This window comes from Ornithorhynchus anatinus, chromosome 7, assembly GCF_004115215.2.
Source record: "Ornithorhynchus anatinus isolate Pmale09 chromosome 7, mOrnAna1.pri.v4, whole genome shotgun sequence".
NCBI lineage: Eukaryota > Metazoa > Chordata > Mammalia > Monotremata > Ornithorhynchidae > Ornithorhynchus > Ornithorhynchus anatinus.
This window is the reverse complement of record NC_041734.1, coordinates 10,018,826-10,031,636: the sequence shown is the minus strand read 5'-3', so window position 1 is coordinate 10,031,636 and position 12,811 is coordinate 10,018,826. Positions and strand designations below refer to the sequence as shown.

Here is a 12,811-nt window from a genome sequence, read left to right as displayed (position 1 = left end):
TGTGATGACTTTGTGGCTTACAGAGGGGGTTTGTGGTGAGAGCCTCTTAGCTATTGAACAGGATCCCAATGTGCTGTAATACAAAATTCATCTTTATTTTGGCAGAAAATTTGGCTAAGCATCCGATAATTAGAGAAATGCTTACCTAGGACTTGCTGGTCATTTTGCATATAAGATTGTAGCTAAGGTAAAGACAAAATAATTAGGTCAAAGGTAGAGCTGGCCACAGGACTGCAAGTCCTTGGGAGCCACAAATGTCCCAAACCTGTCCAAAACCTAAAATGCCCTTTCAGGATGATAGGAATTTCTGTGACCAACCTTTCAGGAAAAACTAACAAGGTCCTTGTGAACTTCAGATGATCTCATCTGCATCAGAACTAGGGCCAAAAACAGGAACTAGAGTTGGCAGCAGTATAGGAGCATTAAGACCCTCCAAAGAAAGGGGTTTAGGAAATTTAACTTTTTCATTTCAGATGTAAAAATTGGGCAGTTAACTGGGAAATCAGTAGGGCGAGGACTTACAGTGAGAAATCCCTTGGAAGTTCAGGTCAGAGGGAACTTGGCACAGCTAAGGACTGTGGAATCATAGTTAATTCCCCTTTCAGTGAGCTACACTATTTGGGATCCTACCTACACACTTATGTGTGGAAGAGAAATCATGAAATAAAATGAGTGCAACTTATTACTGATGTATGAAAACACACACAGGCAGCTGGTTAGTTATGTTAAAGAGCAGCCCCGAACATTCCTGAGAGTGTCAAATATTTAGTTGACAATTAAATCATTTGTGTTAGCGCTGTGTTTTCCTGTTTATAAAGAGTTGGGACTTTTCAAAGGCATCAGCTCCCAATATTAGGGATTGGTTTACTGTCTCTAGATCGGAAGTTCATTGTGGGCAGAGAACGTGTCTACTAACTCTGTTTTGTCGTGCTCTCCTAAGCACAGTGCTCTGTATACAGTAAGCATTCAGTAAATAAATACCATTGATTGACTGATTGATTTGGGGCCAATAACCCTAATGGATTATCAACTCCTAACTACTTTTTTATATCAAGTGAAGTAATATCTTGGCTGGCTTTTCTTCCAAATCTGGAGTAAGTTACTCCTCCTAATACAATTCCAAGAAGTTTAGCAGTAGACTAGGAGTTAAGAGTCTGGGCAAACTTACCTTGATTCTCCCATTAAATCACCAAGACTCTGGCAAACACAAATCTGTTTAGGCCTCAGTTTCCTAGGCCCTAAAAAGAGACTATGAACCACAGGAAGTATATAAGGCTATTGAGAGAAACGATAATAAAAGACCCAATCTTCTTTTAGGATATAGTTGATTAATAGAAATAGCCAATTATGGACAAACACAATCATTTGAAAAGGCCAAAATTCATATGTCTTACACCAATTTTGGGGGGAGGAAAAGGAGAAAGAGGATGAAGCAGGGGCAGCATGGGTGTACGCTTTGAGTTAGGCATGAGTGGAATGAAATTTACAGGCATAGGACATTTTAGAAAAACTCTCCTGTTTTCTTCCAACAATAGCCATGCTTTGTGTCTTACATTAGTGACAAATCATCTGGGGAGAAGAGAGTTGAGAAAGGTTTTGTTTATGCCAATGACACTTTTAGTTAATAGGAGGAGACAGCTTCTCCAGAAGTGCTCTGAATAACTGACAAAACAGTTTTAGGTCAGAGTGCATCAGTATATTGTCAGACTATTCAAAAATTGTAACTTTTGTTCAGCTACATGAAATATTTTTCTTGAGACGATTGCTTAAATTGGTATTCATGGCTGCAAACATTCTAAATCAGGAGTTATGGATACTTTCTAAGCTCCTCAAGGACAGGGACCCCTGTCTCTTACAGCTGTTATATGCTTCTAATCACCCAGGATAGTATTTTGCACAGAAATCAGTACTCAGTAACTGTTATTCCTGATGATGACACTGCTGATGTTGATTAGTAACAGAGAATAATAGTTTTTTGCTTTGTTTTTAATGGTATTTGTTAAGCTCTTACTATGTGCCAGGCATTTATACTAAATACTGGGGGAGATACAAGCTAATCAGGCTGGACACAGTCCATGACCCACGTCAGTCAGTTGTATTTATTGAGCGCTTACTATATGCACAGCACAGAATGAAGTGCTTGGGAGACTACAACATAACAGACAAATTACCTGCCCATAATGATCTAGTCTAGAGGTGAATTTACAGCTCATGTGGGGCTCACAGTCTTAATCCCCATTTTACAGATGAGGTAGTTGAGGCACAGAGAAGTTAAGGGACTTACCCAAGGTCACACAGCAGACAAGCGAGAGATCTAGGATTAGAACCCATGTCCTTCTGGCTCCCAGGCCCTTGCTCTAATCATTAGGCCGAGATGCTTCTCTACAGATAGAAAATCTTGCCGGGGGCGGAGTTGGGCAACAGTAAAAATGGCTATTCTGGTATCATTTGGGGTCTAAAATGTTTGTGAGTTTTTAATCTCGTTCAACAAAGGAATTTATCTGACAAAAATGCATAGTGCTGTCTTGAATTTTCTTAGTAAAATTCTTGAGAAAAAGGCATATTTTTAAGACTGTGTTATCACGTTTCTTTGTTTGGTGCCTGAATTCAAAAGACAAAAATAACTTCTCAAATAGCTTTATTTTTTTTAGAGATTTCAGGGGGCTGTTTAAAGGCAGTGGAAGCTAACATCGCCATCCACAGATTCCTGTAAGGGTCTGAGTAAATTCTGCAGAGTCCCCTTTTCAATTTAGGTGCGAGTATCCCACCTTTGTTCCTGTCCCACAGCCGGCTGTTCTTTGTTTTCCTCAACCTTTCTCAGCTTCTGTTCTTTCTTTCCTTCTTGCGCATTACCCTTTCTCAACTGTCTTCTCCCCAAATGATCTGTCGCTAATGTAAGGCACGAAAGGATGCATCATATAGGCTGCATCATCCTAGAGGTGTCTGCCATTTTAAAACACACTGTGTGCAGTAGAGTGCTCTGTAAATACTCAGTAAATACCATGGATTGATTTGTGGGTATCACAGCAACATACTGTCCCTGCCCATTGTTGTTTCCGGGGAGAGAAAATGAAGTGAATTGATTAACTGAATTATGCAATCTGTCCAGAGTCCTTAGGCTCTGGTTGGGTCAGCAACAGACAAGGGATATTTGGGGAAAGATTTATTCTCATGGAAAATTCTTCTTTTGACCAGAATCTACTCAAGACCAATGAAGCAACACATCTGCACTGACACTGGCAACCCAAATGCTGGGAGATAGAGATATTGCTTGTTGGATGATAAACCAAGTCCTCTGCAAACCATCAGAAGTGCCGCACCTTGAAGGGACACATGTCAGGACTATATTTTGGATATCTCATCGGTTCTGCCCTTGCAGACTTCACCATTTTCAGCTTGATTTCTTCCTTTCGCCTAAAAGTTGATATTTATTTTGCTCTTTTCTAGCTAACCATCGTAGAGATGGTCGGCATCTCTCCTTGCCTTTTGAGATTTTTTTTTTCAAATTTACTAGCATTCATATTCTACGGCTTCTCGATGATTTTTAAAGAGATGAATAGGAAAGGTTAAACAGGAAAGAAAATCTAAAATAAATACTGGCATAAAGTCAGGCAGGTGATCAGGTTTACTGAAATTTGTCTTAAAAATAAAAGGCTGGCCAAGCAGAGCACTAAAAAGGAAGTCTCTGAAGAGACTGTCAGGGCTTTGCTGTTGGACAATCCCTAAGGTAAAAGCAAAATTCCCGCAGATCTCATCTGCTAGGACTTATAAGCAAATGTCAATATAAAAAAGGCCTCCTCCCACCCGCAATTCTTACCTCCCTCATGCTATCACATACGTTTAGCTTGAGGTCTAATTATTGGTGATTTTTGAGCTTCAGCAGGAAGCAGTGAGGGTTTCTGAGGAATTAGTTGTAATGGTATTTACTGAATGCTTACTTAAGTGCACCGCTAGGGAAGGTACAACAGAAGCAAAAGACATGTTCCTCACCCAAAAGGACCATACATCTTAATAGACAAGACGGGTATAAAAATATTTACAACCACTGAAATCAGAGTCAATGAATTGGTTATCCAATCGAATATACCAACGTGCACAAGTTCTGGGGTTGAGTTCAAATAGATTCATAAGTTCAAGAGATGACTAATGGTCAATACAACTCAGGGTGGGGAAAATGAGTCAGGAAAAGTTTGTTGGAGGAGGTGGGAATTCACAAGGAGTATTCACCCAGAGTGGGACAACCTGCCCAGCAGCTCCAAAAGAGCCTGCTGAGTCAATGACTCTCAGGGCTGAGTCCAAAGCCATCTTTTAAGCTGAGCTATCGCATCCTTCGTGACAAAATGGCTCGAGTGGCACAGACTAAACCCGACCTAGGTTTTTCTGGTGATTGATTTTACTGTTTTACATTGCAAATAGGGTACCCTTATTTTTTCCGTAAATCACAGAATCCGTAGATAATAAATGACAAAGGAAGCCGAGTGGCCAAAAAAGCAACATGTTTGCACCACAGCAGAAGGGGAGTGTAGGATGCCAAACACCAGAGCAAATCATCAAGCATATTCTTAGAGAAAGTGATTTTAAATCACTATATTGTGTTCTGCTAGGGCACCTCAGCGATAAAATGTTCAGTGCCATGTCACTGTCAGAGAATCAGCACTCTTTGTACATTAAGAGTGGTAACCTACTCTGTTCTCCAGCTTTGAGTGATAGCAGAGACTGGGTTTTTAACCAATCAGTCAATCAGAGGTATTTATTGAACATTTACTTTGTGCAGAGCACTATTCTAAGTGCTTGGGAGAGCACAATTGATGTGGTAGGCATGATCCCTGCCCTCCAGGATCTTACAATCTTACAAACTACCACTATCAACTGTAATAAGATTCACATTGCTTGAACAAGATGATGATGATAATGGTATTTGTTAAGCACTTACTATGTGCCAAGCACTGTTCAAAGCACTGGGGTAGATACAAGGTAACCAGGTTGTTCCATATGAGGCTCATAGTCTTAATCCTCATTTTACAGATGAGGTAACTGAGGCACAGAGAAGTAAAGTGTCTTGCCCAAGGTCACACAGCAGACAAGTGGCAGATCCAGGATTAGAACCCATGTCCTCTGACCTCCAAGCCCGTGCTCTTTCCATAAGCCATGTTGCTTCTCCAAGAAAATGCCATTCACACTATTCAGCCACAAAATGAGTGAGAATTTGTGTATGTGTGTGTGTGTACCCCCGCTCCAGCCCCCCTTTGTCATTCTGAAAGGACAGGAATTGAAAGGCCTACTCAACAGCACGTAGTAGGTTCTGTGTGACTGATCAAGGACTTATAGGCCATGTGGCCGGGGGTTGGGGTAGGGAGAGGTGTGTGTGTGTGAATGTGCTTACCTAGGAGGGTTTCTTGCATAGATGTGTCATGCGTTCTGTGTAGCCATTCTTGGGAATCTGATTAGATATCCAGAGAAACTGCATGGCTTCGTGGATAGACCACAGGCCTTGTAGTCAGAAGGATGTGGGTTCTAATCCTGGCTCTGCCAGATCTTCTGTGTGACCTTGATCAAGTCACTTAAATTCTCAGTGCCTCAGTTACCTCCTCTGTAAAATGGGGATTATGACTGTGAACACCATGTTCACAGGTACATGAACTGTGTCCAATCTGATTAGGTTGTATCTACCCCAGTTCTTAGTACAGTGCCTGACACATAGTAAGTACTTAACAAATACCATTAAAACAATTGACTCTGAAACTGGAATATGGTGTTAGAGTACTAGTTTGATCCTCTGGGAACCTCTTCCACCTCAAGACTTAAAACATCTTCACAGGCACTTGAAACATAATATAGGGCCTGCTAATCCATCAGTCAATCATGCAGAAGACTCTCCTCCAACAGTACCCTTACCCAAATTCTGGAACACCTGGCTCACTGTATCACACCTCCCTCTGCTGCAGCAAACATCACTTGACTATAAATTCTCCTACTTTACTGTAAGTTCCTCATGGATAGGCCTCATGACTACCAAACTTACCGTATTGTGTTACTGTGCTCTGCACACAATAAGCAGTCAATAGTTACCACTGATTGACTGATCTTCTCTGGGAGAATTTCACATCAATGCTCTTTTTGTGATTTTCTTTTAATGGCATTTGTTAAGTGCTTATTATATGCCTAATACTGCACTAAGTGCTGGGGTAGACACTAGATAATCAGGTTGGACAGAGTACCTGTGGCTCACAGTCTAAATCTCCATGTTTCAGATGAAGTAACTGAGACATCAAGAAGTTAAGTGATTTGCCCAAGGTCACACAGCAGACAAGTGGCAGTGCCAGGATTAGAATCAAGGCTTTCTGACTTCCAGGCCTGTGCTCTTTCCACTAGGCCATACTCTTTCTCTATTGGTATTCACTGATCTTTTAATTTATCCATTGAAACCTCTATTTGAACTATCACAAGTCCTGTATTAACAATGTTCAAATTGGTGAGACTTTTCTGTATTTCCATTGGAATGTTCTTTGGGTGCAGGGAACACGTCTTGTGTTTTGGTTGTATCTCTCAAGATTAGTATGCGATCAATAAATGGCATTGCTATTATTATTTCCACTGATTGAAGAATTTCTTCGGGGCAGTCCCCGGAGGCCAGATGGACTGGACGTGGATGAAGGGAATGGTGTAGAACCCCAAGTAGTCTTCAGTAGCAGCTGGCCATCCAGTGAAACAATACAAGGTCAATCAAGAAACACACCAGCCTCCAATTTCACGGCCGGAAATTCACCCCCCGCAGGGGGTGAAACAAAGTCTTGCAGCCTATCCTGAAATGTTATAACAAAATTAACTGCTTGCCAACAGCCCTATGTTGGAGGGAAAATGAAGCTGGAAGCACTTGTGCCAGAAACCTATGGGCTCTGGATTTTTCTGGGAAATGAACGTTGCTCTTGCCCTCTTACCGACTCAGGCCCTGTAACTAAAATATGTGTTGTGAGTAAAAGAAAAAAAAAGGTTATTTTAAATTAATTAAAAAGGATAAATCACTTCAACTCAGAGCTGTCTGTCTGAATACAAACTTCCTCCGTGATGTCGCCAGATATACCAGACAGCAGATGTGAGTGAACCTTTACTGCCTGATGGGATATTGGGAGCAAAACAAAGCTGATAGACTACTCTGACCCCATACCACTGGAGGAAAAATGAACCAATAAGATGTGATGGGAGAAATAGAGCTAAAGGGTACTGTCCCAGCTAAACTCATGCTGGGGAATATCTTATTGCCTCACAGCATGTGTCCCAGGATACACAGCGTTATTAAAATAATGAAAATGATAAAGGTGTCTCAAGTTCTGTGACTGTAACTAAGAGGTTTGTTGCTTTGGGTAAACTTATTTCCTTATATATTAGAATAAGTAAAGCCTGGCTAGTTAATGATTGAATAATATCCATGGCAAATTTCTCTGCTAATGTAGGTCTCAATAAGCAAGTCTTAGAATTTGGAGGGCCATTGGGTTGAGGAGCAGTGTTTTTGAAGGTAAAGTACAGTAAATCTGAAATACTGTATAATTGATCTAGTCACCGAGCCACTGGTGTCTGACCAAACACTCCATCTGCACTTTGGCTGGGACTCTCACCTGATACTGCCCAAATACCTCTGACTGATTTCATGTGGAATTCATTTAAAATGGAAATTAAGCAATAGTTCTGTCCTTTGATTCCAAAGGATTCTTCCCAGGCTTTCTACAGAGCTTTATTTGAATTTGAATGGTTTAGCTTGGAACTGTGTTTTTCTAAATGAGTGAGAACAAAATAGGCCCAATTTTGAAGTTTGAAACAATGAAATTCATTTGTTTTAAGTTTTCTCTATTTCTAAGGAGGGAGAGTCTGCTAAAAGGGACCTAGGTGATACATCAAATGGACAAACTCTCATATCAGTAAGAAGTCACCTCATAGACACAGTCACATTTTCTCCGCACATAGTAAGCTCTTAACAAATACCAACATTGGGGAGGAAATCCTTGACTACCTGGTCTGAAACAGAGTGGATCTGGGCATTTAGAAACAAATCAATTGGTTGTCTACCTCCTTTATGTTATTGGAAATAAATCTGGATGCTTTTTTTCCAACAATGTTGGGTAATAGGTGGGCTGGGGACTTTTTGTTTCTGGAAAAGCGTGTTGGTTTTACTCTGTGAAAATTCTCATTCCCACATAGAATGGGGTCTGATGGGACAAGCCAACATTCAGTAACCCGTGATTCAGAGAAATCTGATTAACCACACAAATAGCTAGTTATATTGGTGCTGATGCTTGCATATTTTTGACTTCCCCCTGGAAAGGATTAGGAAGAAATCAGTAAAGTCAAAGGAATGAATAAGGATACAAAAAGAAGAGAAAATACCTAAGAGTTGCAATGAAGGGATAGAGAGCTAAAGTCAGAGAGCTATAGACACAGATTGATAAAATGGGAATTAGATTAGGGAGGATAGAAAACTTCAAATATTCATAGGGTGGTATCAACACAACTCTCTGATCATCCTGATAAAGAACTTTTCTTTTTTGTTTAAGCTCCTCCAATAACAATTTCTTGATTAGGCTGTGCTGGTTGAAATATTGTTTGATAGCTTTCTTCTGAAAGGCTCCACTCTAGACCAGTATCCATCCTTGCCATTATAATACAATTCTCATGGCAATTAAACCTGATTCTATATCACCTAAGGGTCGGGTATGGGGCTGCTTTAACAAAGGGCCTGTTGCTCTTACTTTATTTGGAAATTTCAATCTACCAATCATTAGTATTTCCTAAACACCTACTGTGTGCCGAGCACTGTACTTGAGAGTGCAATACAGATAGAAGACATGCCCCTATAGTCTAGAAGGGGAGATGGAAACAGTATAATTAATGAATGGAAGAAACAAAAGAAAAAGTTTGATTTGTAGATGAGTCAGTGCTTAAATAATAGGGAATAAGCCAACTGTTAATGTTTTGTCCCAAAGTTCCAGGAATTCTGTTGAGCACAGTAAATTGTTCTTTTTTCCTAACAGTGAGGCAAGAACATGAAGGAACTACATCATGTCTCTGGTTTGATTCAGCACATCATTCATTCACTCATTCAATAGTATTTATTGAGCACTTACTATGTGCAGAACACTGTACTAAGCACTTCATCGAATTGAGATGATATTCTCAATTTTGAGGTTGTCAAATCCATATTAAATTCCATGTCATCCTTTCTCCAACTTTTCCTTCTCCTCTTCCCCATAAGTTCAAATGCTCCCTTCTGCCCACTCACCCTTCTACCTAGCAACCAAAAATCTTTTATATAAAATATGAAAACTGGAATTTGTTTTGCACATGTGTGCATTCAAATATATGCTGTCTCCAAAAAGCTAGTAATTCCTGACAAGGTATCTGGATGTCATTTTGTAGGTAGGACCTAGTTCCTCTTGGATATTGACTTTTTTTTCCCATTTGATATTTAAAATAACAAGATCTGGCTCAAAGCTAGAATGACCAGATGTCCAATTTTGGAAGGATCATCTTGTTGTTTAGTAATTTGGCTTGCATCCTTATAAATCCTCCTGTGCAGCTAGATATTTGTCTCTTTATTCCCTTTTGTGAATTTGTCACTCTTCTTGAAAAATGAACTTTGATCCCAGGTAAAATGGATTATTTTTTTCCCCACTTTCAAAGCAATTCTAATTTTGAAGTCTCCACCTCTAACTAGCAGAGTATATTCCTCAAGTCCCTTGTTTTGGTCAATTTTTTTAACATAGAATGTTCTGCTTTTTAGAAGGGCAGTGGAGAGTGGTAGTAAAAATAGCAGAAGATTCTCCGGAGCCACAAGAATTCACATGAACCCCTGTGATTTATGGTTCAAAAGGGCAAGAGCAACAAACTCGCCCTAGTGAATCCAGGACACGTGTTCTTCCAACCTGGGCCTACAGATGAATTCCTGGTAAGTCAAAAAAGTTTCATGTAGAATCTAGCTAAGAAGTAACAAGAATGCTAATTGCATTTTTTAAGCCTTTACTTGGCACTAAGCACTGAACTACATCCTGGGGGGAAAAAAAAGACGGGTGAGAAATAGACACAGCTCTTGGCTGGCAAAAGGCTCACCTCTTCAGAGGAGAGGGAACAGATGGATATGTAAGGATGAAACAATTGAAAACACTAGGACAATAGCAAATACAGGAGCGATAGGCTTGGTGGCTGGAGGAGTAGAGATTGGGGCTCCTTGCAGCTCAGAAGCCATTCGTGCTCAGGGCTTAGAATAGTGCTTGGCACATAGTAAGCGCTTAACAAATACCATAATTATTATTAGTCACCACTGTAATCCCAGTCAACGATTCTGAATGCTGTGAAGGCCTCATTCTGCCACTGCTCTTCACCAGGTATTTCTGTCTGTGGTGGAGAGGTCTACAGAAGGGGGGAAAGCCAAAAGGCCTTTGATGTCATATGCTCATACCCACTGAGAGCTAGGCATCGGGCTACCTAGATCAATCTTCTCCATAGTCAATCATTTTACTTCACAACTTGCCCTCTAGGTTGTTCTCTAACCTGGTCCTCTCTCTGTGCTTTCCGTAGTTATCTAAAAGATGCAGTCAATGGGAGATGCAGAAGTACACTCATGGGAAGGATTAGTTAATTTTGCCTATCTGGACATTGATGGCCAGGTACTGTGTCAGAGCAGGTTTCTACTATTAAAACTAAGTTGCTTTTCACTTTATGAAACTGAAGGATGGAAGGAAAATGAGATTAAATTTAATTCACCTCAACCCTTCTTGGTCAGCAATTCCTTTCTGTGAGCCGTTGAATCAGACTTTGGAAGGAGTCAGCATAGTATCCAGCTGATAGGATTTTCCTTTGGATACAGTGTGCGAATGGACCACAATTGAACAGAGTGGGGTACCACGCTGATAGCTCTCCAAATACATCTCCCACAAGGCTGATTGGCTGGAGGTTTGCAGGGCATGTGGTACATATCTCCCTTGACTCCCCATGCCTTAATTTTATTGGCTTGTCTCAGAAATTTAATATCCTCTGGTTGGGTTTTGTTAATTTTTTTTTTCCTGAGTGAATTTTTTCTTTGTGCAGCATGAGTCATGATATTTTACAATCTTTGTTTCCCTCTAAGTAAATCTTAACAGCAGGGCTTAACATTAAGGAGCGGCTGGTGTTTCATTGAAAGCTTTGGAAAACATTCTAGTTAGAAGCAATTCAATTGGTAGGTCACATTCTCTGTATCTTTTTCTTTTTATTTTTAGTACTAAGATTGATATTTGCCTGACTGGGTCAGAGGCCTTGTCTCTGAAGGAATCTGGGAACCTGTATGACAGTACAGCTTTTATTTGTGGGAACGATAATGATGTCATGAGGAGCAGAGGATAATTAATTTAGGTGGAGGTTCGGCAGCTGCAACTGATAAGCTCTTCAGGGACCAGTAATGTATTTTGATATAAGTACCTTTAGTAATACGGAAGACCTGGATAGAACTCCCAGAAACACATGAGAACCAAGTTAAATTGCCTCTCAAAAGGCAGTTTTCAAAACCTACTTCTGAATTAGCAATTTAAAAAAATATAATTAATTAGATTAGTTGTTCATAATCAAACAAGAAACATGTGAAGCAAATAATGAAGTTCAGAACTCTAATTCTGATGTTCCTAATTCAGTGGCAATTTATTTGAATTTAACTTTCCATTTGGAAAGGACTATGTGTTTTGCTAATTGAGTTGCTAAATGCTCATTCTTAATCTTAGTATCTACTTTTTACCACATGGAGTGCTTTTCAGTCATTATCTGATTCATTTTCACAATGTTTCTAAGCAAATATTATCTCCGTTTGCATTTGGGAGCTATGTGGAAAGGAAGAGTGAAGTGAATCAGTGATTCTCCTAGAGCAACGCTGTCATTAGACAGTGGAAATAAGACTAAACTTCAAGGCTTGGATGTTTCAGTCCCCTGGATGAGGTGTGCAATTTAGAGGGATCCAGGGCAAGACTGAAGAAGAAACCGTGGGGAAAAGTAGTGAAAGTGCATACAGTGCTTTGGGGAATCAGAAAGTGAAAAAAAGAGTTAATTATGGGATCTAAATTGGCAAGCCAAATTGGAAACTACAGGGGCATTGATCTAACTGAGTGTTGGAGAGAGAGAGACATAAAACAGACTGACAACTTAGAATGAAAAAAGGTGAAAAACACAAATAGAAAATGGTATCATTTTTAAGAGCCCAGAGGCTGAGTCCTAAACAGAAATTACCAGGAAAACTTGGGAATTCATATGAAGTGGCTCAAGTGGGATGAGCAGTCTCTGTGGAAATCATTGACATGTAGACATTTGGGGGTTGAGATGTTTAGTTGTTCCTGTATACCTCACTGGAAGATAATCATAAAGTTGATCAAAACCCAGCTCAAAGGAATAAGTAAATGTTTTTACATTTGATTTCCCCATTAGCATGTAATCTTCTCTTTATTTTGTAATTCCCAAGTGCCTCATTCAGTGCATGGCACAAATTGGGGCTCAAATATTACTACATTACTACTTCTCCATCAAATGCTTAAAAATCATCAAAGGACTAAACTAGGAGATTCAGGTGGTTATTAGATCTGAGGACCAAATGCGATAGTTGGGTAATCATATTCTGAGTGGAAGAAACTGTGTTTAATGCTGTGGAGAAACAGAATTGAACTTTATTGCTTATGGAGATGACACATGTGAATCCACAGAGAAAGATGTATGATTCCCTTTGAAGCAATATGTTTTACACTCGTGTTCAGAAAGGAAAAAAAAATGAACATTTACCCTTGAAAAGCTTTCCAACTCTGAACCA

At 39.9% G+C, this 12,811-nt stretch overlaps 1 protein-coding gene across 1 annotated transcript in view; it reads left to right on the top strand.

Moving 5' to 3' along the window:
- Positions 1-4,743, top strand: part of RP1 (RP1 axonemal microtubule associated) — a 127,007-nt gene extending 122,264 nt beyond the window's left edge. Inside the window, exon 30 of the mRNA XM_039912531.1 lies at positions 3,196-4,743. Coding sequence (XP_039768465.1) covers positions 3,196-3,215 — 20 coding nt within the window. The 3' untranslated portion in view covers positions 3,216-4,743. The remainder of the gene's footprint in view (positions 1-3,195) is intronic.
- Positions 4,744-12,811: the final 8,068 nt, after the last annotated feature.